General features: G+C 39.8%; 1 protein-coding gene across 8 annotated transcripts in view; it reads right to left on the bottom strand.

Moving 5' to 3' along the window:
• Positions 1–22,264, bottom strand: part of LOC105488993 (SAM and SH3 domain containing 1) — a 350,928-nt gene that overhangs the window by 49,762 nt on the left and 278,902 nt on the right. For all 8 annotated transcript variants that reach the window (XM_071096570.1, XM_024795158.2, XM_024795154.2 and 5 more), the window contains one exon: positions 13,324–13,425. In XM_071096570.1, coding sequence (XP_070952671.1) covers positions 13,324–13,425 — 102 coding nt within the window. The remainder of the gene's footprint in view (positions 1–13,323; positions 13,426–22,264) is intronic.

The following is a 22,264-nucleotide window of genomic DNA, read 5'->3' as shown; positions in this document are numbered from 1 at the left end:
GGATGATTCAAAACGGGACTGCCAAGTAGGGCAATTACATATACGTTTAAGGCGCTAGTTTCTGGAGCTGATGAAAGTGTTCATCCCAGAAGCCGTAAGTCTCCTAAGGGATTGGGTGGTGTCTGCAAAGTCACATTACTTTTATGGCATCTTAGGCTGAATGACTCATGGATCAGGCATGATGACTTCTCCGATAGGGCTGCCAAACAACCTTGTCTAGGCAAATGGCAATGTAGAAATACAGAGAACTGATGGAGCCAAATGGCAATGGAGGGAAGCGGGGCCCACCAAGATCATTCCTCCGAGCCAAACTTATGCCACCAGGTCACTGGGCATCTGTCGAAGCTGGAAGAGGGAGGGTCCAATGTTACCTCCTAGACTGACATCTACAACCTTAATCTCCTTATGTTTGCAGGATAAATAAACAAACTTACTTCAAGTTCCACATTGAAGAAATCTAGACTAAATACCTTCAGAGAGGAATTATGTAGAGCTAGAAAGGTTGTTTGTGGTCATCCAATTGGCAAAACTATCAGGTCATGAACTCTGCTGAACACTGAACCACAGAATATTCTTCTCACAACGACTAACGAAACTAGAAAAGCCCCCCAAGAAGAAAAAACAAACAAACAAACAAACAAAAAACACTAAAAACTTGCGCCAAGAGCAACCAAACAAAGAAAGCTATATAATCTAATGTACTGAACTCCACGACCAAGGTAAGAAAGAAATTTCTGAAGCTCACTGGAAAAGGCCCCCAACTTCTACAAAAGCCAGGCTGGCAGGAATCCGCAGAACCCTTTCATGTGACTCCAGATCTGGAAGGAAACAGTGTGGCCTCTTTATCTTTTTCTGGCCTAAGAGCAGTGGAAATGGCTGCAGAAGAGCAATGAGTGAAATGATGGGAAGTCAGGGCAGGCTGTTCTTGATTGAAATACAGCCTCTAAAATTCAAAAAATGAATGAAAGGCAGAATGGCTATATTCCACCAATTACCCCGGCTATGAACCAGGTGGCATAAATTACGATACAGCACATTCAACACAGTTTCAGGAGAGAAAAGGCAGAGTCCAGATATCCCAGTGAAGACCACATTTCACCATATATCATGGCCAGGTTGTAGCAACAACAAACATAAATGGACCACAGAATAAAGCCCTCAACTGTATCTTGAAAGGAGAAAAAAAAATCTATTGTCAGATAGCATGGCAAACAGGTCAAAACATAACCTTCAATATCAGCACAAATAGAGAATGTGATCAGAGCCACCCAAACAGGACCAAGATGAAAAAAAAAAAAAAGCATGACAACTGTACAAACAAACTATGGCAAAGAAGGGGGGAAAAAGAAGCATAGATAAAACCAGAAAGCCAATCTTTTGCTCTCAACACTTCATCAGGAGAAAATATAACTCAAGGAACAGGAAGAAATTCCTAATAGTTGCTTCCCTCTATAAAATAATTTAATAAGAACATGAATTCAATTAAATGAGACCTCAAAGACAAGATAAAAAATATAAATGATATAAATTTAAAGTTTGCAGAAATAAGGAAACAACCGATTAGAGAATCAATTTATAAATAAAAATAAGCAAAGAATAGAATCTATACCCCAGAAGTAAAAATACTGATAGAGAGAAATGATTCATATTACTTGACCCAATTTTCTCATATTACCCAAGTTTTCCGATTTACTCAGCTCTTCATCCAGACCTCTGACTTTGCTGCTCCCTCTCCTGACACACATTTCTCCTTCTCCTTGAAAGTTCCTCCTCAGTGTCAACCACTTTCTCTGGGAAGGCTCCCCAGACCCTCCTTGCTGGGGCTTGCTGGACTTTCTGTGTGCACCTATCACAATAGGCAGGAAAATCTCAATGAAGTCCACAACCATGCCATCTATTAGTCTGGCTCCTTTTCTCAAACCCAAGCTCCTTGTGTACAAGGACTTGGCACATAGTAGGTACTCAATAAATGCTTGCACATAAATAAATGAAAGAATGCTCAAGATGGCATTCTTTCAACCTACACTTTGGGTCAAATGCGCAGTGTAAGAAGTGATTTGCATCCTTTTATAAACTAATTATGTGATGCTATTAGCATAATACTAATAATAAATAGTAGAGTGAACATTGAAAAGTGAGGAGTGTGGTGTGGTACAAAGAGGGAGATGAATGGGATTGAGAAGTGAATAAAAGGATATTTTTATATAGATTATACTGTAAAAAAATTTGGTTGTGTTAAAATACTGCTTTCCAAATGATTTGTCTGATGACTACCGTTCTAAGAATTTTGTTGCAGTGAGCCGAGATAGCGCCACTGCACTCCAGCCTGGGTGACAGGGCAAGGCTCGGTCTCAAAAAAAAAAATGAATTTTGATACAATGGGTAATTGTGACAACATTAAAATGAACTCAAAACAAATGATGGGCGACGTATGATTCTAATAAGCAGGCTTAGGTTGGAGATGGACCACAGTGTAAATTCTACATATGAACAACAATAGGGCCTGGGTATCTCCCCAGCCCATCCATTAAATAAAGACTGGCACTAGGGCAAATGATTTAACAAGGAATTGACACGTAATGAATCGATAACATTGAACAAGTAATGAAAATCCTCTTATCCCCAACTTCTCCAGGGTTGTTCCCAAGAGCACAATAAGAAACTGGGATTGCAAATGGAAATGCCAATCTCTAAACTGAATTAGATTACAAATATCTGTACTGAAATATAATCAGCTAGTGGGGAAATGTGGCATATCCTCTTTGGTATTTATGTATTAGGTTGGACAAAGGAAATCACCACTTTCATAGGTCAAAAGCTGTCTACTATCTCTAGTTCCACAAGGTTCAACCAAATAAAAGAAACAATAGACCAAATTGTATCCATAATCTATCTTAATTTTTTTAAATAGGTATCCTCAGATTATATAGTATCTGGTTATTGTGTCATTTGTTTTTATCAGTGTGGCCCTTGATATGTTTTTCTTTCTTTCTCTTTTCTTTTCTTTTCTTTTTTCTAGAGACAGGTTATTGCTCTGTCACCCAGACTGGAGTGCAGTGGCATGAACACAGCTCACTACAGCCTCATTCAGGCAATCCTCCCGCCTCAGCCCCCCAAGTAGCTGGGACTACAACTAAATTTGTTTTGTATTTTTTTTTTTTTTTTTTTTTTTTTGTAGAGATGAGGTTTCACCATGTTGCCCGGGCTGGTCTAGAACTCCTGAGCTCAATCCGCCCACTTTGGCCTCCCAAAATGCTGGGATTACACGCGTGAGCCACCACATCCAGCCAGCCCTTAATATGTCGAGTAAGGCCTCCAAGCAGCAAGCACCCTCAACTTCTTACAACTGTAGAAATCAGTAATGATAAAGATGTGCCTGGTTAGTTCCCAAAGTCAAAGAGCCAGATGGGCCTGCCATGAGAGTGCCTTCTGACATAACAGGTATGGAATGCACATCCACACACGTCATCAGCACTGTAGGGCCCTAGATTATTTCAGTACAATTAACTACTTACACTTCACAGATAGTACTCCGTCCAAACATGCTTACTAAAACCATACCAGGCCCACCCTTAAACCCACTTACACGATAATACCTTCTGAAATAGGAAACACATTGATTATGTGTTTGGTAAAAGTATAACCAAGTAAACATGCACTTTTACATTAAGCTTGTCCTGACAGTTCTGGCCTCTCTGCTGATACATGAATATAAGCCATTACTACCATGTTAATGGTATGTACAAAAATAGCACTTTTATGGGAACTCAAGTATTTTAAGAATGGCAGTTGACGGGAAGGGCAGAAGATCTTCACATTAAATAACAAAGAGATGAAGTGCCTGGCCACAGATGCAGAGCTAATAGGTGGGCGATTTGGATCTGAGCCCAAGGTCTGACTCAAGTCTGAGCTTAACCAGTCTCCTCTCTTGCCCACGCAGGGCGAAGTCCTGGTTTCCAGGGACTAGTAGAGGCAACAGCTTCCTTCTTGTGTAACTTTGTGGAAACATGGCGATCTTAAGGGACTCAACAAACACATGCCTGAAAACTTTGGCCCCTATCTCGGGGAGAAGACGGAATGAGAGGGCAGAAAAGAAGTGACAAGAAGCCACCTAAGCAATGGCTCCTGGGCAGCTTATAACCAGATGGAACAAAATGGGCATTTCTTAAAACATCTCACTATGTATAGTTTTCCAATGGATTGATTTTTCCTTTAGTCTCACCCTAAGCTGTAGATTAAAGGAATTATTACTTTTACTCTTTTAATAAGAACTTAAATATGTTCCAATTTTACTATCATTTTAGTTTCAGAATCATGGTTTTATTAAAATATAGAGTAATATTTCCTCTGATAATCTCCTACCCAGCCAAATAAAATGAAAATTTATAAGAATTATTCATAAAAATCAGAATAATCATATGAAGGTCTCAAACACATTAAAAGACTAAGATCAGTGTGCATTATTTCATGTTTTTAAATTTTTTTTACTTTTTTTTCTTTTGAGACAGGGTCTCACTCCGTCACCCAAGCTGCAGTGCAGTGGTGCAATCACAGCTCACTGCAGTTTCAGCCTCTTGGGCTCAAGAAATCCTCCCGACTCAGCCTGGTAGCTGAGTAGCCTCAGTAGCTGGGACTACAGGCATGTGCCACCATGCCCGGCTAACCTTTTTATTTTATGTAGAGCCCATGCTGGTCGTGAACTTCTGGCCTCAAGTGATCCTCCTGCCTCAGCCTCCCAAAGTGCTGGCATTACAGGCATGGGCCACTACACACAGCCAATAAAAGTTAATTTTAACATAGTTACGTGTAGAAAGATTTTTGAAAAGGGTTCATCTACACAAGGTAATACTGCATGCATGGTATACAGAATTGCTGATACCTGTCCCAAGGATACAGGGCATAAATGCCTTCTGATAAATTATTGCTATGTCCTGTTTCTTCTTTCTCCTGGTCATATTAATCAAACAAGTAAACTCTTCTTCTGTGTGAGAAATAAAGAACTGAAGAACATGAGCCTAAGACAACCATTAGAGCTTCAATAAGTAGAACCATTTTCTAGCTGTAAACCAAAAAGCAGCCAATTAGAACCCTTTTAAATTTAAACCCACATACTCAGAGTTATGAAAAGATCCCTTAGGAAAAGAGATGCAGTGGGGAAAAAAAAAGTAAACGCCATTAAAAAGCAAAATGCTTATTCAGAAATGAAAGTTATTTTTATACTTGGAATCTATCCTCTCTTAAACTTGCTTATTAAACACACCTGTAATTCCAGCACTTTGGGAGGCCGAGGCAGGCAGATCACCTGAGGTCAGGAGTTCGAGAACAGCCTGGCCAACATGGTGAAACCCTGTCTCTACTGAAAAGAAAAAAAAAAAAAAATAGCCAGGCATGATGGTGCATGCCTGTAATCCCAGCTATTCTGGAGGCTGAGGCAGGAGAATCGCTTGAACCCGGGACGTGGAGGTTGCAGAGAGCCGAGATCACGCCACTGCACTCCAGCCTGGGTGACAGAGCGAGACTCCTTCTCAAAAAATAAATGAATAATTACAAGAAGAGAAAGACAGCAGAAATAAAATCCATCATTTTCTTGGGGATACTTTCACTGTATCTACAGCGCCAACTCAAGTACTATGGTATGTGTCACTCTTCACATAATTTATGCATCTAATCAATATCCACTGCCATCCAAGTCAGCAAAACTATAAAAATCGTACACATTTTTTTAGATTGCTGGGAATATTTATAGGTGGGAGCAGATTTTGTAAATTCATCATATGCTGCCATTAAAGAAATCTTCTTTGCGGTCAGACTTCTCCATATGATGAAGCTAATGATATCGGTTTATATGTTAACACCTTTGAAATGTAAAAATAAAACTTCCGGTAAATTTTAACCTAAAGATAGTGTCTGAAAGTTATTCTAGTAAAAAAAAAAAAAACTCAAAATAAACACAGCAAGAACAGTCAATCTTTAAAATTTTGAGTTGAGCTCAGAATAGCAGATTCTAAAAAAGAGGACAGTGGTTATACAAGTAGACGGATGCTGCCACTCTGCTCCAGAAAGCAGTGAAATCACAAATGCTCAGGCCACCTATGAGTGTGTGCACTGTTCTTATGCCATATTCTGTAAAAAGGGATTATACTGTTAACCTTTTCTTTTTTCATAATGGAAATTAAGCCATTTACCACAAGAACCACTTAAAAGGAACTTCTGCTGGTGTCCTGGCTTTCGGCACATACCAGAATTGTTATTAATAAATTATCTTTCAGAATGTTCTATTTCGACTAGGGCTGTGACTACCTTTCCTTCCAAAACTTCAAACCTGAATCCTCTGGCTTGAAGACCATGTCTGTTACTAAGGCAGGTGAAAGGACATTGAAAATTCTATGTAAAACCTGGCCACTGGAGAGGGACATGTTTATGGTTTACAATTTTAGAAAGTCCCAAAAAGATTTAAAAGGTGCCAACTGAAAGATCTTATAACCTTGGGATATTTTAGTTGAGACTTTGGAAGTCCTCAATCGAGGAAACACTGAAAATAGCTCCACAGCGTTCTGTGTCTGTTGTCCAAAGTTTTGGACACAGTTCAACCACATGGCTCTCTCCACCACAAACCAAATTAGCGACAAAAAGGTACATATGGTTGAACGGAAGGCTATGAAGAGTGCACACATGGAGGTAAGGTGGTGTTATAAGGCCAAAATTATAACATTCTTTTTTTTTTTGAGATGGAGTCTTGCTCTGTTGCCAGGCTGCAGTGCAGTGGCGTGATCTCGGCTCACTGCAACCTCCACCTCCTGGGTTCAAGCGATTCTCCTACCTCAGCCTCCTGTATAACATTCTTTGCACAAATATTTCCCAACTCTAAAACTCCCCAAAAGCAAAAGTGATGAGTTATGAAACGATGACTTGCTTTACTCACTCACAACATTTCCCCAGGGGTGCACCATCCTGGTAAGGAACTCCAGCTACAGAAACACAATTCCAGCTTTTCCTGGAACACATTTTTCTATGAAGTGAAAAATCTACCGAACGGTAAAGATGACTCTAGCCCATCTTGCACTTTGTTGCCAAGGTTGTTGCTTTCATTTTTCTTCATACATTACATATATTCTTAAAACATTTTAAATAAGATTGCCATCAAATGATCTCTCATTTGGAAAGATCTTTCACAGCAAACATTTTAATTAGTATTCAAGTACCAGGTATAGATCACTAACTCTTACCCACCAGCTTTCTAAAAACAGAAAAACTATGATTTACTACAACTTACATTAGTAAAAAACTAGAAAACCCGGTAAAACAGAGATCATAATTTCTTTAAATGTCTTCTTAACCAGAAAATAAACTGAACCTTAGTGCACAAAGCTTGAGAACTCTTACAATCATCCCTCCTTGCAGGAGGCAAAGGAAAAAATAAACTTACCAAAGTAAATTAAAATGAAAAATAATAAAATAAATGTGCAGACATTTAATAAGAAATACAGCTAAGCTCTCAACCAAAAATCTCTTTTAAAACTTTTAGCACTCCCAACATAAGTTTATTATTAATGGAAAACAGCACAAAACAGATTCTTCTCTGGCAAAGGGAAAGCTATTTTTCACTTCCCCTGTAACTATCTTTAGTACTTTACACTCTTGGAAACTAGGAATGTGCATATGGATTTATTGTGAGGCAACACGCAATTATCTAATTTCAGCAATGGGGGTGGGGAAGCCTATGAAATCAATGCAAATGAAATCCTAAGGCATGACAGGCATCAATATAGGCATTGAAGTCTGGTGACAAAGGCCTTATGATCCCTAAAACTTTCATGGCCTAGGCCTTCCTGATTCGAGCCAGTGGGCTATTCACATCTCTGTATTCTAGAAAGGAATTGATAGAAAACAGAAAAGCTCCGGCCCTTGCATGAAAAATATTCAAAGTACCTATAGCCCGTGGTGGCTGAATTCTGAAATTAACTGCTCTGCCATAGCGGCAAATCTAAAATAATGCGAATGAATATGGGGTTTCTGGCCAACTCTTCATAAAAATGCAAAACAGGCTAAAGCCAGGGTAAGAGGGGCAAGGGTCATATATATACCTTAGGATTACAATCAAGTTTAAGTAAACTTCAGTGGTGATGGTGGTGGGTTGTAGCTCTGAACAGCATGACCAGAGGTTGGCATGGGTGTTGGCAGAGAGTCAGCTAGCAAAATATACAGGATAAATCAACTGCTTCAAAAAACTGCATTGCTGACTAGCCTATCATCACCTACGCCTCTCAGCCAAAAGAGAAGTCACTCTTCAGAACTTCTGGAAGACTGTGCTCTGAGAGGAGGAAGCATAAGGTATTTCTGGCCCTAGGTCTGACAAAGACAGGCTGAATTTATTTGCGAGCCATCTATGAAGAAATAGTTTGGTAAGAAGTTAGTAATACAAATGTGTACATGGCATCTCAAATCTGTGTGCACACACATGAGTGTGATTTTGTTTTATTTATTTATTTATATATATTTTATGAGACAGAGTCTCACTCTATTGCCCAGGCTGGAGTGCAGTCCTGTGATCTTGGCTCACTACAACCTCTGCCTCCTGGGTTCAAAAGATTCTCTTGCCTTAGCCTCCCAAGTAGCTGGGACTATTGGCACAGGCCACCATATCTGGCTAATTTTTTATTGTATTTTTGTAGAGATGGGGTTTCACCACGTTGGCCTGGATGGTCTCGAACTCCTGACCTCAGGTAATCCGCCTGCGTCAGCCTCCCAAAGTGCTGGGATTACAGGCGTGAGCCACTATGACTGCCACATGGGTGTGATTCTAACCTCTGCTCTAAAGCATTAACTGTCAGAACAGGACCTGTCTCTTTCTCCTTTACTTTTATAACTCAAGCATCTAGCACAATGCCTGCTATATAGCAAGGGCTCTATAAATGCCTCCCAAATGAACAGAGAAATGCTGAAGAGAATGAAATGTTCCAACTATTAAGAAGAACTCATTTCATTCTCACAATTTATATCCAGGTAATGGTTCTGACTAGCCCTCTGAAAGGGGTCTCATAAACCAATGCTTAATAATGCTTTCTTAGCAGCTTATTCTAAATGCTTGATAATATTTATATTAACTTTCTCCTAAACAAGACAAGCTCCTCTCTTTGAAGTCTAAGTGGGTGAGCTTTTACTACAGTCCTGTTTCTCTGAATGGACAAAGTCTTTTAACCTTTCCCTTGACTCAGATGCTATTAATCAGGGCAGTATACAGTGAGTCTGATACTAAGGGACCCAGTATGGACAACTGAGTCTTTGTTTTCTCCCCCAAGTTGGGTTTGAATTGGTCCTGAGTTACTGTATTTATTCCTCATGATCCTTTAGGTTCATGATGTACATCTACATTATGTTAGACTTTAGGACTTGAGGATTAGAGACCCAAAAAGGCACATTGAAAACCATGGACACAGCTCTTTTGATTACCTCATTGTCCCAGGACACATTGCTGGCTGGCCTATGACACATTTATTATTATAAACGGTAATGTCTCAGTCACTTTCACACAAAAGTAAACCAGACAGGGCTTTCAAATTCATAATCCTTTGTTTTTTAGCTGCAGTGGAAATCTGGTGCTTGATTCAGGAAACTGGGAGATGATGGAAGGATTATATTTATTTCTGATAAACCGCCATTTGTTGCTTAGATACTAAAAAAGATAAAGATTGAATCTGTAGTTGCAAGACATAAAACATGCTTTTAAAGCAGCCAGGAAGAATGAATGTTTGGGCCAGGTGCGGTGGCTCACGCCTATAATCCCAAGACTTTGGTAGGCCGAGGCAGGTGAATCACCTGTCAAAGGTTCGAGACCAGCCTGGCCAACATGGTGAAACCCTATCTCTACTAAAAATAGAAAAATTAGCTTGGCATGGTGGCGCATGCCTGTAATCCCAGCTAATCGGGACACTGAAGCAGGACAATTGCTTGAACCCAGGAGGCAGAAGTTGCACTGAGCCAAGAAGTTGCAGTGAGCCGACATCACGCCACTGCACTCCAGCCTGGGTGACAGAGTGAGACTCCATCTCAACAACAACAACAACAACAACAACAGAATGAATGTTCAAATATAATGCTCTTCTTGAAATATTTCTGCAGGAGCTGGACATTGGAGAGACAAAGAATAGAGTCTTCCTTGCCCAAGGGGGTCACGATTTCCAAGGAGGCTGAAATATGTACAATCAATTTTGATATTCTAGGATAACTGTTTAAGTTTGATCTATAAAGCCAGTTTAACAAAAGCATATAATAGGAAGCAATAAATACGCTTGAGGACGGGAGGGAAAGTTTCAGAGAGGAAGGAACAGCTGGACTCCACCTTGAAAAACTCAGATTTTCACCAGGAAAAATTTGGAGGAAAACATTTTAGATAAAGAAAATTATGTGAGTTAAAGTGCAGAAGAATGAAAAGTACAAGGTTTGTTCAGTCATGCATATGAGGTCCAATATGTCTGGCATAGAGGGTATTGGGTGTGGAGATAGAATATGAGATTTAAGAAATTGATTAAAGCCAGATCACATAGAATTTTAAGTGTGCCAAGAAGTGTGGAATTTATCTTATAGAAATGGAAAACCATCAGCCTTTTCAAAACATAATTGCAAGAAAAGACGGATGTTTTAGAAAGGTGACTGGTTGTATGGAACACAGATAGGAAAAGACAAGAGACTGAAGACAGGGAGATGGGGTTGTTTCCAAATTTTAAGAGTAAGATAACCTAAAAAACAAAACAAAACTATGTAATACATGAAAAGAGGTAATTCCTTCTGTTTCTGCTCCACACATTGTGAAGGCGACACCTTAAAATGTCTTTATGAGGCCGGGCACAGTGGTGCACGCCTGTAATCGCACTGTTTTGGTCATATTGAAACAGTATGAATAATATAAGGTATGTAAGATGGAAAGGAAAAAGTTAAATTATTATTATTATTATTTTTTGCAGAAGACATGATCTTGTTTTCTTGTTTTTTTATTTTTATTTTAATTTTTTTATTTTGACACAGGATGGGGTGCAGTGGTAAAATCACAGCTCACTGCTTCCTTGGCCTTCTGGGCTCAAGCGATCCTCCCACCTCAGCCTCCTGAAGACATGATCTTATATATAGAAAACCCTAATACTATGCGTGCCACCCCCCCCCGCCCACACACAGCCTACATAACTAATAAATTCAGCAAAGTGACAGGATAGAATATCAACACATGAAAATCCACTGCATTTTTATACAGTAGCAATGAACAACTTGAAAAAAATTTAAAAAGCATTGTCATTTACGATAACATCAAAAAGAATAAAATATTTAGAAATAAACTTAATTAAAGAAGCAAGACTTATATACTGAAAACTGCAAAATACTGCTGAAAAAAATTAATGAAGACTTAAATAAATGGAAAGATACCCTATGTTCATTGACTGGAAGATTTCATATAGTTAAAATGACATTACCCAAGTCAATCTAAAGATTCAATGCAATTCCTATCAAAATCCCAATGATATATTTTTCAAAAATAGAAAAGCTCAAACTAAGATTAATGTGGAATCTCAAGGAAACTTTAAATATTAAAAAAAAAAAAAAAAAAAAAAAACCTTAAAAAACAAGAACAAAATTGGAGGTGTCATACTTCCTAATTTCAAAACTTACTATAAAGTTATGGTAATCAAAACAGCATGGTACTCGCAAAATGACAGAGATAGTCCAAAGGAACAAAATAGCCCAGAAATACATCATCACATATGTGATCAATTAATTTTCAAAAAGTATGCCATGACCATAAAATGAGGAAAGGATAGTCTTTTCAACAAACAGTTCTGGGAAAACTGGATATCCACATGCAAATGAATGAAGTTGCACCCATACATCTCATCATATACAAATATTAACTCAAAACAGGTCAAAAACCTAAACCTAAAGGCTAAAACTATGAAACCCTTAGAAAAAAACAGAGGGCAACATCTTCATGATATTAGATTTGGCAATGATTTTTTGGGTATGACACCAAAAGCACAGGCAACAAAAAAACAAATAGACACACTAGATTTCAAAATTTAAAAGTGTGTGCATCAAGGACACTATCAAGAGAGCTAAAAGGTAACCCACAGAGTTGGAGGAAATATTTACAAATCATGTATCTGATAAGGGATTAATATCCAAAAAATAGAAAGAACCCCTGCAACCTAACAATAGCAGCAAAACAACATAACTGAAGACCAGGCAAAAGACTTCGACATTTCTACCAAGATGATACGCAAACGGCCAATGAACATACAAAAGATGCTTGAGGGAAATGCAAATCAAAATCATGATGAGATACCATTTCACACCATTAGGATAATTATTATCAAAAAATTATAATAACAAGTGTTGATGAGAAAGTAAAGAATTTGGAACCTTTGTAAATTGTTGGCAAGAAGGTAAAACGATACATCTACTGTGAAAAAAAAATATGGCGGTTCCTCAAAAAGGTAAATACAGAATTACTATATGATCCAGAAATTCTACTCCTAGGTATGTGCTGGGTATGTGCAAAAGAATTGAAAGCAGAGACTCTGAGATATTTGTACACCAGTGTTCATAGCAGCATTGTTCATAATGGCTAAAAGCTGGAAGCAACCTAAGTGTCCATTAACAGATGAATGTACGAACAAAATGTGGTATACACATAAAGTGGAATATAATTTATCCATAAAAAGGGATGATGTTCTGATACATGCTGCAGCATGGATGAACCTTGAAGGAATTATGCTAGGTGAAATAAAGCAGACACACAAAGACAAATATTGTATAATTCCACTTATATGAGCTACTGAGAGTAGTCAAATTCACAGGGACAGAAAGTAGAACAGTGGCTGCCAGGGGCAGGGTGTGTGTGGAGGTGGGTGAGGCAGGGGTGAAGGGAGAGTTATTGTTTAATCAGAACAGACTTTCTGTTTGAAATGATGAAAAACTTCTGGAAATAAATTATGATGCTGGTTGCACAGCAATGTGAATGTACCTAATGATCAATATCATTAACAGTATCAGTATCACCAAACACTTTAAAATAGCTGATATGGTAAATGTCATGTTACGTATACTTTACTGCAATAAAAAAAAAAATAAAAAACAAACCCCCAGCATGATAACACTATGTGGACTGTAGCTGAGTCTCTGTCAGGTAGAGAAAATAAGCAATCTATATGAACAGACACTTCTTTGCAGACCCAGGTGCGAGTTGGAAGTTGCGAAAAGAAATCCAAAGTCTAAAATGGTGAAGACTGTCCCTTATCAGTATAGGTGATCAAGATGTCAAAGACATGGTAAACTCACATTGCAGTTTGATGAGCCATCAAATGTTGGGTAAGAACCATCTGGCCAATCGGTAGGGTCCAGGGCAGCCGACTGCCGGTGCTGGGCCTCGTATTCCTTGAGCTGCAACAAGAAGAAATGGATACTGAAATGGAAAGAATGGCCAGACACTGGCCAGACCTTTCACAAGGAAATGACTCAAATAATACATCTAGGTTCCTGGTTCACAATCTTGTGCTCAAGCAGCAGAGAGATGACTTTGGGTACCTTCTTCATGCCAGTGTTGGTAACTAAGTGCCAGCCAAAGACACCTTTCCCAAAACCAAGAGGAAGATAACCACCCTGCCCTATGAGTTTTCATCTAAGTCAAATCAACAGGCAAAATGGACTCTTTGTATCCTGTGTTCCAGAAAGAATTTTCACTTTCCCCCTCCAACATCAACACTTATGCTTCCTCAGCTTGATTATAAAGAAATTGTCTGTAGTTTGGCCTCTGAATTACCTTCCCAAGTATGTAAGTCAAAAACATGCACGTCCTTTTTAGGAAGAGAAAATGATAGACTACAGACATTTTAGTGAAATGGGGTCAAACCCTGAAACATTTTATATATATTTGTTGTTGTTGTTGAGACAGGGTTTCACTCTGTTACCCAGGCTACAGTGCAGTGGTGCAATCATGGCTCACTGCAGACTTGACCTCCCAGGCTCAAACAATCCCACCTCAGCATCCCAAGTAGCTGGGACTACAGGCGTACACCATCATGCCCACCTAGTATTTTTCTTTTTTTTTTTTTTTTGTAGAGATGGGGTTTCGCCATGTTGCCCAGGCTGGTCTCAAAATCTTGAGCTCAAGTGTTCCACCCCTTCAGCCTCCCAAAATGATGGGGTTACAGGTATGAGCCACTACACCCGACCCTGAAACAGTTTTAAAAATCACATGCTTGTCTTGTTCAAAACGGCTTCAAGTTGCTAGTCCAATGTTATAACCTAACAAACATTATGGGGTTATTGGAGACCTTTGAGGATGGTCTCTCTCTATTGAGATCTTAGAGATACTGAAAGTTTAGGTTCAGAAACAAGGTTTCTAGTTTTTGAAAAACACAGAAAGACAATTGAAATCCTATAGCAGGCCAGGCGCAGTAGCTCACACCTGTAATCCCAGAACTTTGGGAGGCCAAGGCGGGTTGGTTAACCTGAGGTCAGGAGTTCGAGACCAGCCTGGCCAAGATGGTGAAACCCTGTCTCTACTAAAAATACAAAAATTAGCTGGGTGTGGCGGCGCACACCCAGTACTGAGTACTGAGTAATCTCAGCTACTCAGGAGGCTGAGGCAGGAGAATCGCTTGAACCTGAGGAGCAGAGGTTCCTGTGAGCTGAGATCATGCCACTGCACTCCAACCTGGGTGACAAGAGCGAAATTCTATCTCAAAAAAAAAAAAAAAAGGAGGAAGGAAAGAAGGAAGGCAGGAAGGCAGGCAGGCAGGCTATAGCAAAGTGAGCAGATTTACTTTAAAAAAATTTTTATAACTTCTTTTACCATATTTCCCAAATAAGTGAGCAAATATAACTTAGCAATATGAGATCTTTCAGAATGGCATAGTGAGAGTCCAGGTGTCACACAGAAATTGAGCTCTGGGATTCAAAACAATTGTCACTGCATTCAAATCCTATTACAAAGCAGTGTGCACATATGAATTTAAGACAGTGATCAAATCATGTTCCATGAGCCAAGCAACTTAAAAACAGAAATAATTGAACCTGACAGCCCACGTGAGGGTGACTGGACAATCCCAAAGCCCTGGAGCTTGAGGATGTGGTAGCGCCACTACAATGACCATTATTCCTCTAGGAAAAAGCCACTTTCACAACTGTGACTTCAACCTATGAAATTCTTTTCTGCATATATGTGGGAGGAGGTAGGCAGTACTGATTATTGAGTAAGAGCTTGAATGCAGAACCAAATACCAGCTGGGAGCCCTGGGGACAAATTATTTAACCCCTCTATGTTTCGGTTCCTCCACCTGGAAAACAGGCATGACAATAAATCTGTCTTACAGAGCTGTTACCAGAACTAACTAAGATAATGCAGCAAAACTCTCAGCACACCATATCAAAGCAATAGGGTTATTATAATACTATTATTATTACCACTGTGCTTTCAGAGAAAAGAAAGCTCAAAGTTCACATTAACTTGACATGTTTAAACTTTTGGGTATTAGGGGTATTAATCATTGTAATCTTTCTGTTACATTAGGGACACTTAGATTGTTCCAGTCTTTATATTATGTTATACACTAGGATGTTCTCTCCATTTTGATATATTGGCTTGTGAAATGCTACATTCTCCCTGTATGATTGAGAGTATCTGCCCGTTGGAAAATGGGATTATCATGAGATTATGAGGTCTCCAGTTCTCTAGTCCATGTTTATACCCAATCTTAGCTGCATCTCCTAGGAGCCACTAAATAACTTTCAGCTTTAAGGAAAACAGGTACAAATTTCTTTTTTTTTTTTTGAGACGGAGTCTTGCTCTGTCCCCCAGGCTGGAGTGCAGTGGCGCTATCTCTGCTCATTCTAAGCTCTGCCTCCCCGGTTCACGCCATTCTCCTGCCTCAGCCTCCTGAGTGGCTGGGACTACAGGCGCCCACCACCGCACCTGGCTAATTTTTTGTATTTTTAGTAGAGACAGGGTTTCACCGTGGTCTCGATCTCCTGACCTTGTGATCCGCCCGCCTCGGCCACCCAAAGTGTTGGGATTACAGGCGTGAGCCACCGCGCCCGGCCCAAATTTCTAACTAGTCAATCACATATGATGATTTTTTTTTTTTTCCTGCTGTATGCTCATCTCTGCTATCTACTTTGGGGCCTAAAAGTATGTGTGCTGTTCTGATAGAGATTTTAATTCTATGCCCTATCCAAACTTTGCTACTCAACTGGCTTTTTGGTTTGTTTTCTGTAACAGGCTTTTGCTCTGTTGCCCAGGCTGGAGTGCAGTAGGGCAATCACGGCTCATTGCAACCTTGATCTCCCTGATTCGAACAATCCTCCCACCTCAGCTTCCCGAGTAGTTGGGACTACAGGGGCATGGCACCACATCCAGCTAATTATTTTGTATCTTTTTGTAGAGATGAGGTTACATCATGATGCCCAGGCTGGTGTCGAACTCCTGGGCTCAAGTGATCTGCCTGCCTTCGCCTCTCAAAGTGCTGAGATTAGAGGCGTGAGCCACTGCACCTGGAAACTGTTTTTTTTAATTATCCTAATTACACAATTCTAAGTGTTTTAAAGTTACAAAACAAGATCTCTATTTTTTTTAAGTGCACTGCACAGGAAAAAAAAAACATGTAATTACACAGGTTATTACATTGATAATTACCTGTTATAATTACATTTTTATATTCCACTTTGGTTCAAGAAGTTTTGGTTTAATTATAATTTCATGAAGGCATGACCATTTGTAATTTCATTAAAGAATGTATACCTTTTAAAGCAAATCTGTAGTGTTTTACATTAATTCCAGGAGTTATAAAATAATGACATTTTAAGGTATGTGTATGTGTGTGTGTCTTAAGCAAAAACATTCCCTCACATCCTGTGATCCCAAATCTCACTGTTTTCTCACAGCTGAAGTCCATGACATGATTTTTTAGAATGATGGCCATCTTTAAAAGAGTAATGTTTATTCCATCTTGGAGACCTTTAGGGAGAGATATATCATAATGTTCCAATTTCTACCAGTACTTACTATAAAGAGCATTTATGCTATATTAAACCGAAATCCACTCCAGCTGCTTTTTAAATTCATTTCTTTCTAATCTGTCCTCAGTAGAGATTTTAAAAACAAACAAACAATCAAACATTCTCCAGGACATCCGAAAGATGTACTCTTTAACAACCCTCAGACATTCGAAGACTGTGATTAAGTTCTTTTCTGCTTCTTTTGAGATAAATCCCTTCCAACTTCTCCCCATGGGATCAATTTTTTAAAAACCTCCTATGGACTCTATATGTGTCCAGATCTCTGTGATTTGATGCACAATAGCTTTTACAAGGAAATGACTCAATAATACATCTAGGTTCCTAGTTCATAATCTTGTGCTCTGGTATACCAGATGCCCAGATTACCTTAATGACTTTATAAGAATGTCCGGTAGGTATAAATTTACACACCCTGCTCTAGAGAACATGACTAAGAGAAGCTGTCTCCACAAAGATATCTAGATGGCTGCTCCCCAACCGCAATCAGCTTTCAGACATCTTATCCCTGGCATGACAAACTCTACAATGCCAGTCACCCTCCAGGGCTCCCCACTCCATTTGGAATCAGGCTGAGTGAGGCTAGACTCCTCCTGAAATCACATCTCTGTCCAACTTCATCCTTCTCCCTCACTTAGAGGTTTCTCTTTAAAGCCTTCTTTCAATAAGCCACTTGCACAATGCTATATATAGTTTGGAGGTCTCTTTCCCCAAACCTCATACTGAAATTGAATTCCAATACTGGGGAAGGGGGCCTAAAGAGAGGTGTTTGGGGCCATGAGGGACGATCCCTTAAGAATAGTTTCATACCCTGTGGAGGGGTGGGGAAGGTGATTTCTCACTCTATTTGTTCCCCAAAGAGCAGTTGTTATAAAAGAGCCAGGCACCTCCCTTCTCTTGTTTCTTCTTACCAAGTGATCTCTGCACACACCGCCTTCCACCGTAAGTGGAAGCAGCCCGAGGTTTTCACTAGATGACTACTCTCCCAGCAGGTAGAATCATGAGCCAAATAAACCCCTTTTCGTTGTAAGTTACCCAGTCTCAGGTATTCCTTTATAGCAACACTAAATAGACTAAGATACACAAGAGTCCCTGTCTCAGGCTGTGCTTCCAGGGAATCAGATGGATGACACCCGGAATGAAGAAAAGTTTGGACTAGGCACGGTGGCTCACGCCTGTAATCCCACCACTTTGGGAGGCCATTTGAGGTCGGGAGGATCATTTGAGGTCGGGAGTTCGAGACTAGCCTGGCCAACATGGTGAAACCCCGTCTCTATGAAAAATCCGAAAATTAGCTGGGCCTGGTGGCGTGTGCCTGGAGTCCCAGCTGCTTGGGAGGCTGAAGCAGAAGAATTGCTTGAACCTGGGAGGTGGAGTTGCAGTGAGCCAAGATTGCACCACTACACTCCAGCCTGGGCGACAGAGCGAGACTCTGTCTCAAAACAATAAATAAATAAATAAATTAGCCAGGTGTGGTAGCACGTGCCTACCTAGAGTCCCAGCTATTAAGGATGCTGAGGCATGAGAACCGCTTGAGCCTAGGAGGTCGAGGCTGCAGTGAACCATGATCACGCCAGTGTACTCTAGCCTGGGCTACAGAGCGAGACCCTGTCTCAAAAAAAAAAAGTTCATGATGCCAAAACATCAGTGACAGTCAATGACAAACTTTAAGTGCTCTTTTCTTAATCTCCAAAGGACTTTATTTCTGACTTTCACACAGATACAGTCTTGTTGGAATCAGAAACATACATTAACAGATCAATGTGTAATACTTAATGATTAGATCACATTGACTTGAGCAGTCTTCAGTATAAATAATTATTTTTAAGGAAATGTGATTATTAAATCATGGTCATAGATCTCTCTCAATTTCCTATAGACAGTGCTTCCAGTTAAAATTACAAAGGACATATTTTTCTACAATATCACTCATCAATGCTGAGTATTATCATTCCAAGAAATTTACTACTATTCTTTTTTATACAAGGCTTTAAATGTGAGTGTATTCCCTTCCCTCTTCACCCCACAACAAACAAATTACTCACATAAATGAATAACCTATAGCTTCCAAGTATGGGCTTTCTACATCTTATGGAATTAGTAAAAGATTTGAATGTCCTGAACTTATTTGCCAAGAGCTATGTAAGGCCTTAAAATTGGTACAGGCACACCTCATTTTACTAAGTTTGACTTTACTGCATATCACAGAAACTGTGTTTTACAAATTGAAAGTTTGTGGTAGCCCTGCATCGAAGAAGTTTATCAGTGCCACTTTTCTAACAATATGGGCTCATTCTGAGTCCCTGCTGTCACATTTTGGTAATTCCTACAGTATTTCAAACTTTTTCATTCTTATTACATCTGTTATGGTGACCTGTGATCTGTGACCTCGGATGTTAATATTGTAATTGTTTTGGGGAGCCATGAACCTAAACATATAAGATTATGTTATGAACCTAAACATTATGAACTTAATGGATAATGTGTGTGTTCTGACGGCTCCACTGACGGGCCATTCTCCCATCTCTCTCCCTCCTGCTCAAGCCTCCCTATTTCCTGAGACACAACATATTTAAATTAGGCCAATTAATAACCCTGCAATTGCCTCTGTGTATTTAATTGAAAGGAAGAGTAGCATGCTTCTCACTTTAAATCAAAAGCTAGGAATGAATGATTAAGCTTAGTGAGGAAGGCATGTTGAAAGCCAGGGTAAGCTAAAAGCTAGGCCTTTTGCATCAAACAGTTAAGTTGGGAATGCAAAGGAAAAGTTATCGAAGGAAATGAAAAGTGCTACTCCAGTGAACACACAAATGATAAGAAAATGGAACAGCCTTATTGCTGACATGGAGAAAGTTTGAGTGGTCTGGGTAGAAGATCATAGCAGACACAACACTCTCGTAAGCCAACGCCGAATCCAGAGCAAGGCCCTAACTCTTTTCAGTTCTATGAAGAGATAAGGAGGTGTGTCTTATAATAAATCCAGAAACTGTTTTTTTGAGAACACCAACAAATTTATGTGACTCACTTTACTGCAATATTCCCTTTACTGCAGTGGTCTGATATCAAACCTGCAATAGCTCTGAGGTATCCTGGTACACAGAAATTGTTATTTAAAATCTGCCAATGACCTAGATCTCCCTAAGCAACTTTTTTACTAATGAGCTTGACTTTCTTAAAGCACATGTGTTAATTATCCATCATAAAGCTATTAGAAAGCATTCAGTAAATAAAATATTGAAATCCTAAATTAAGCTATATTTTAAAATTACACTAAAAAAGATAGTACACTGAGGTTTGTTTTGTAAATTTCATTCTTTTCAAATGATTTCAGCTTACAGTAATGTTTTACATATTAGTTCTTTGTAGCCTTTTTCATTTTGATCTTCATTTGTATGTGATATCTGGGTTTTTAGGGGCGTGATGAATCATGGTTTTATAATTTACAGTGGGAAAAGATCCATCAATGAAATCAAATTCATGCAAATGAAACAGAGTGGACCAAATTGTCTTGATCTGAACATGGGCAAAATTTTTCCCAATATGATGACGCCCACCTCCAAATGGCACATAGACAATCTTCTCTCCTGTTGAGTTGTCCTGTAATCACTGATCAGGATTCAGATCCACAAGCTCCACCCAAGTGTCTTGAAATTCTTGATTGACAGTGGGAGATAAACCTGTTTGGTGGCCTGGAGGAACGGTATGTCCTATCACACCCTCTGAGGCAGTTTAGCCATTCTCAGTATAGTCAATACAGGAAGTCTAAGTCTTAACTCTTTCTATACAGTCATTATACAAGTTTCAATCTTTTTTTTTTTTTTAGATGGAGTTTTGCTCTTTTTGCCCTGGCTGGAGTGCAATAGCGAGATCTCGGCTCACTGCAACCTCTGCCTCTGCAATTCTCCTGCCTCAGCCTCCCATGTAGCTGGGGTTACATGCGCGTGTCACCACGCCTGGCTAATTTTGTATTTTTATTAGAGATGGGGTTTCACCATGTTGGCCAGACTGGTCTTGAACTCTTGACCTCATCAGCTGATCCACCCGCCTTGGCCTCCCAAAGTGCTGGGGAGGTTCAATCTTGAGCCGGTCATAAGTTAAAGAAGGTAGATCCTCTCCACGGACAGTTTTCTGCTTCAAATAACATTTTTCATGACATGTTTCATCTCCGGCTATAAAGCAGCTCATTTAGGAACCAGTAGTTGAGGATGTATGTGACCCTGAGAACAGTCTAATAAGCAGCCCTATGATTTCCTCATCTGCCGATAGGCACTCACTCTTGTCTGTAGAATCCAGCAAAGTTTGGAGAATGCTTTGGATTTTTTCTTCTGGTTTCTGTGTTTCTGGGTTGCCTTATAGACAATAGTCGTGCTCTCAGTGAGCTTTGTAGCTGCTTCTGCAACCACGCAGAGGCGGCCAAGGTGGCTGCAGCCAGGCCAAAGGCCCGAAGCCACCACTCACATATGCACACAGCTGTGCCACCTCTCCCTGAGTTGACTTCTGATTTCCTTTCCATGTAAACCATGGCTAGCTATCAAATTATGACCTCAGAAAGAGCTTCACACGATTTTTTTCCTCCACTTTCTCCCCGACTTGAAAGTATTCCTTTCTTTTTCAGTTATAGAAACTTGCTGTCTGAAGTGGGCTACATTAAGGCTACTTTTTAACATTTTCTCTTGCCCCAAGAACATTGGATTAGGCATATCGCATTCAACTCCCTTCCCAAACACAGGTGTCCTGAGATGACTGTAGACATCTTCTGCATTCAGATCTTTGGTTTTACTATTAAAAAATGGTGCAGTCAGCTGGATGCAGTGGCTCATGCCTGTAATCCTAGTACTTTGGGAGACCGAGGCAGGTAGATCACATGAGGTCAGGAGTTCGAGACCAGCCTGGCCAACATGGTAAAACCCTGTCTCTACTAAAAATACAAAAATTAGCCGGGCGTGGTGACAGGTGCCTATAATCCCAGCTACTCAGGAAGCTGAGGCAGAAGAATCACTTGAACCCAGGAGGTGGAGGTTGCAGTGAGCCGAGATCATGCTACCTCACTTCAGCTTGGCCGAAAGGGCAAACCTCCATCTCAAAAAATAAAATAAAATAAAATATAAAAAAAAGTAGTGGTGCAGTCACATCTCTCTCTGGGAGTAAATGTCTTGCTTACCACAGAAAAACTAAATACGGTCCATACTTCTCATATGCCCGTACT

Source organism: Macaca nemestrina, chromosome 5 (assembly GCF_043159975.1).
Source record: "Macaca nemestrina isolate mMacNem1 chromosome 5, mMacNem.hap1, whole genome shotgun sequence".
In the NCBI taxonomy this organism is placed as follows: domain Eukaryota; kingdom Metazoa; phylum Chordata; class Mammalia; order Primates; family Cercopithecidae; genus Macaca; species Macaca nemestrina.
The sequence above is the reverse complement of the archived record's forward strand: the minus strand, read 5'-3'. Positions and strand labels throughout refer to the sequence as shown.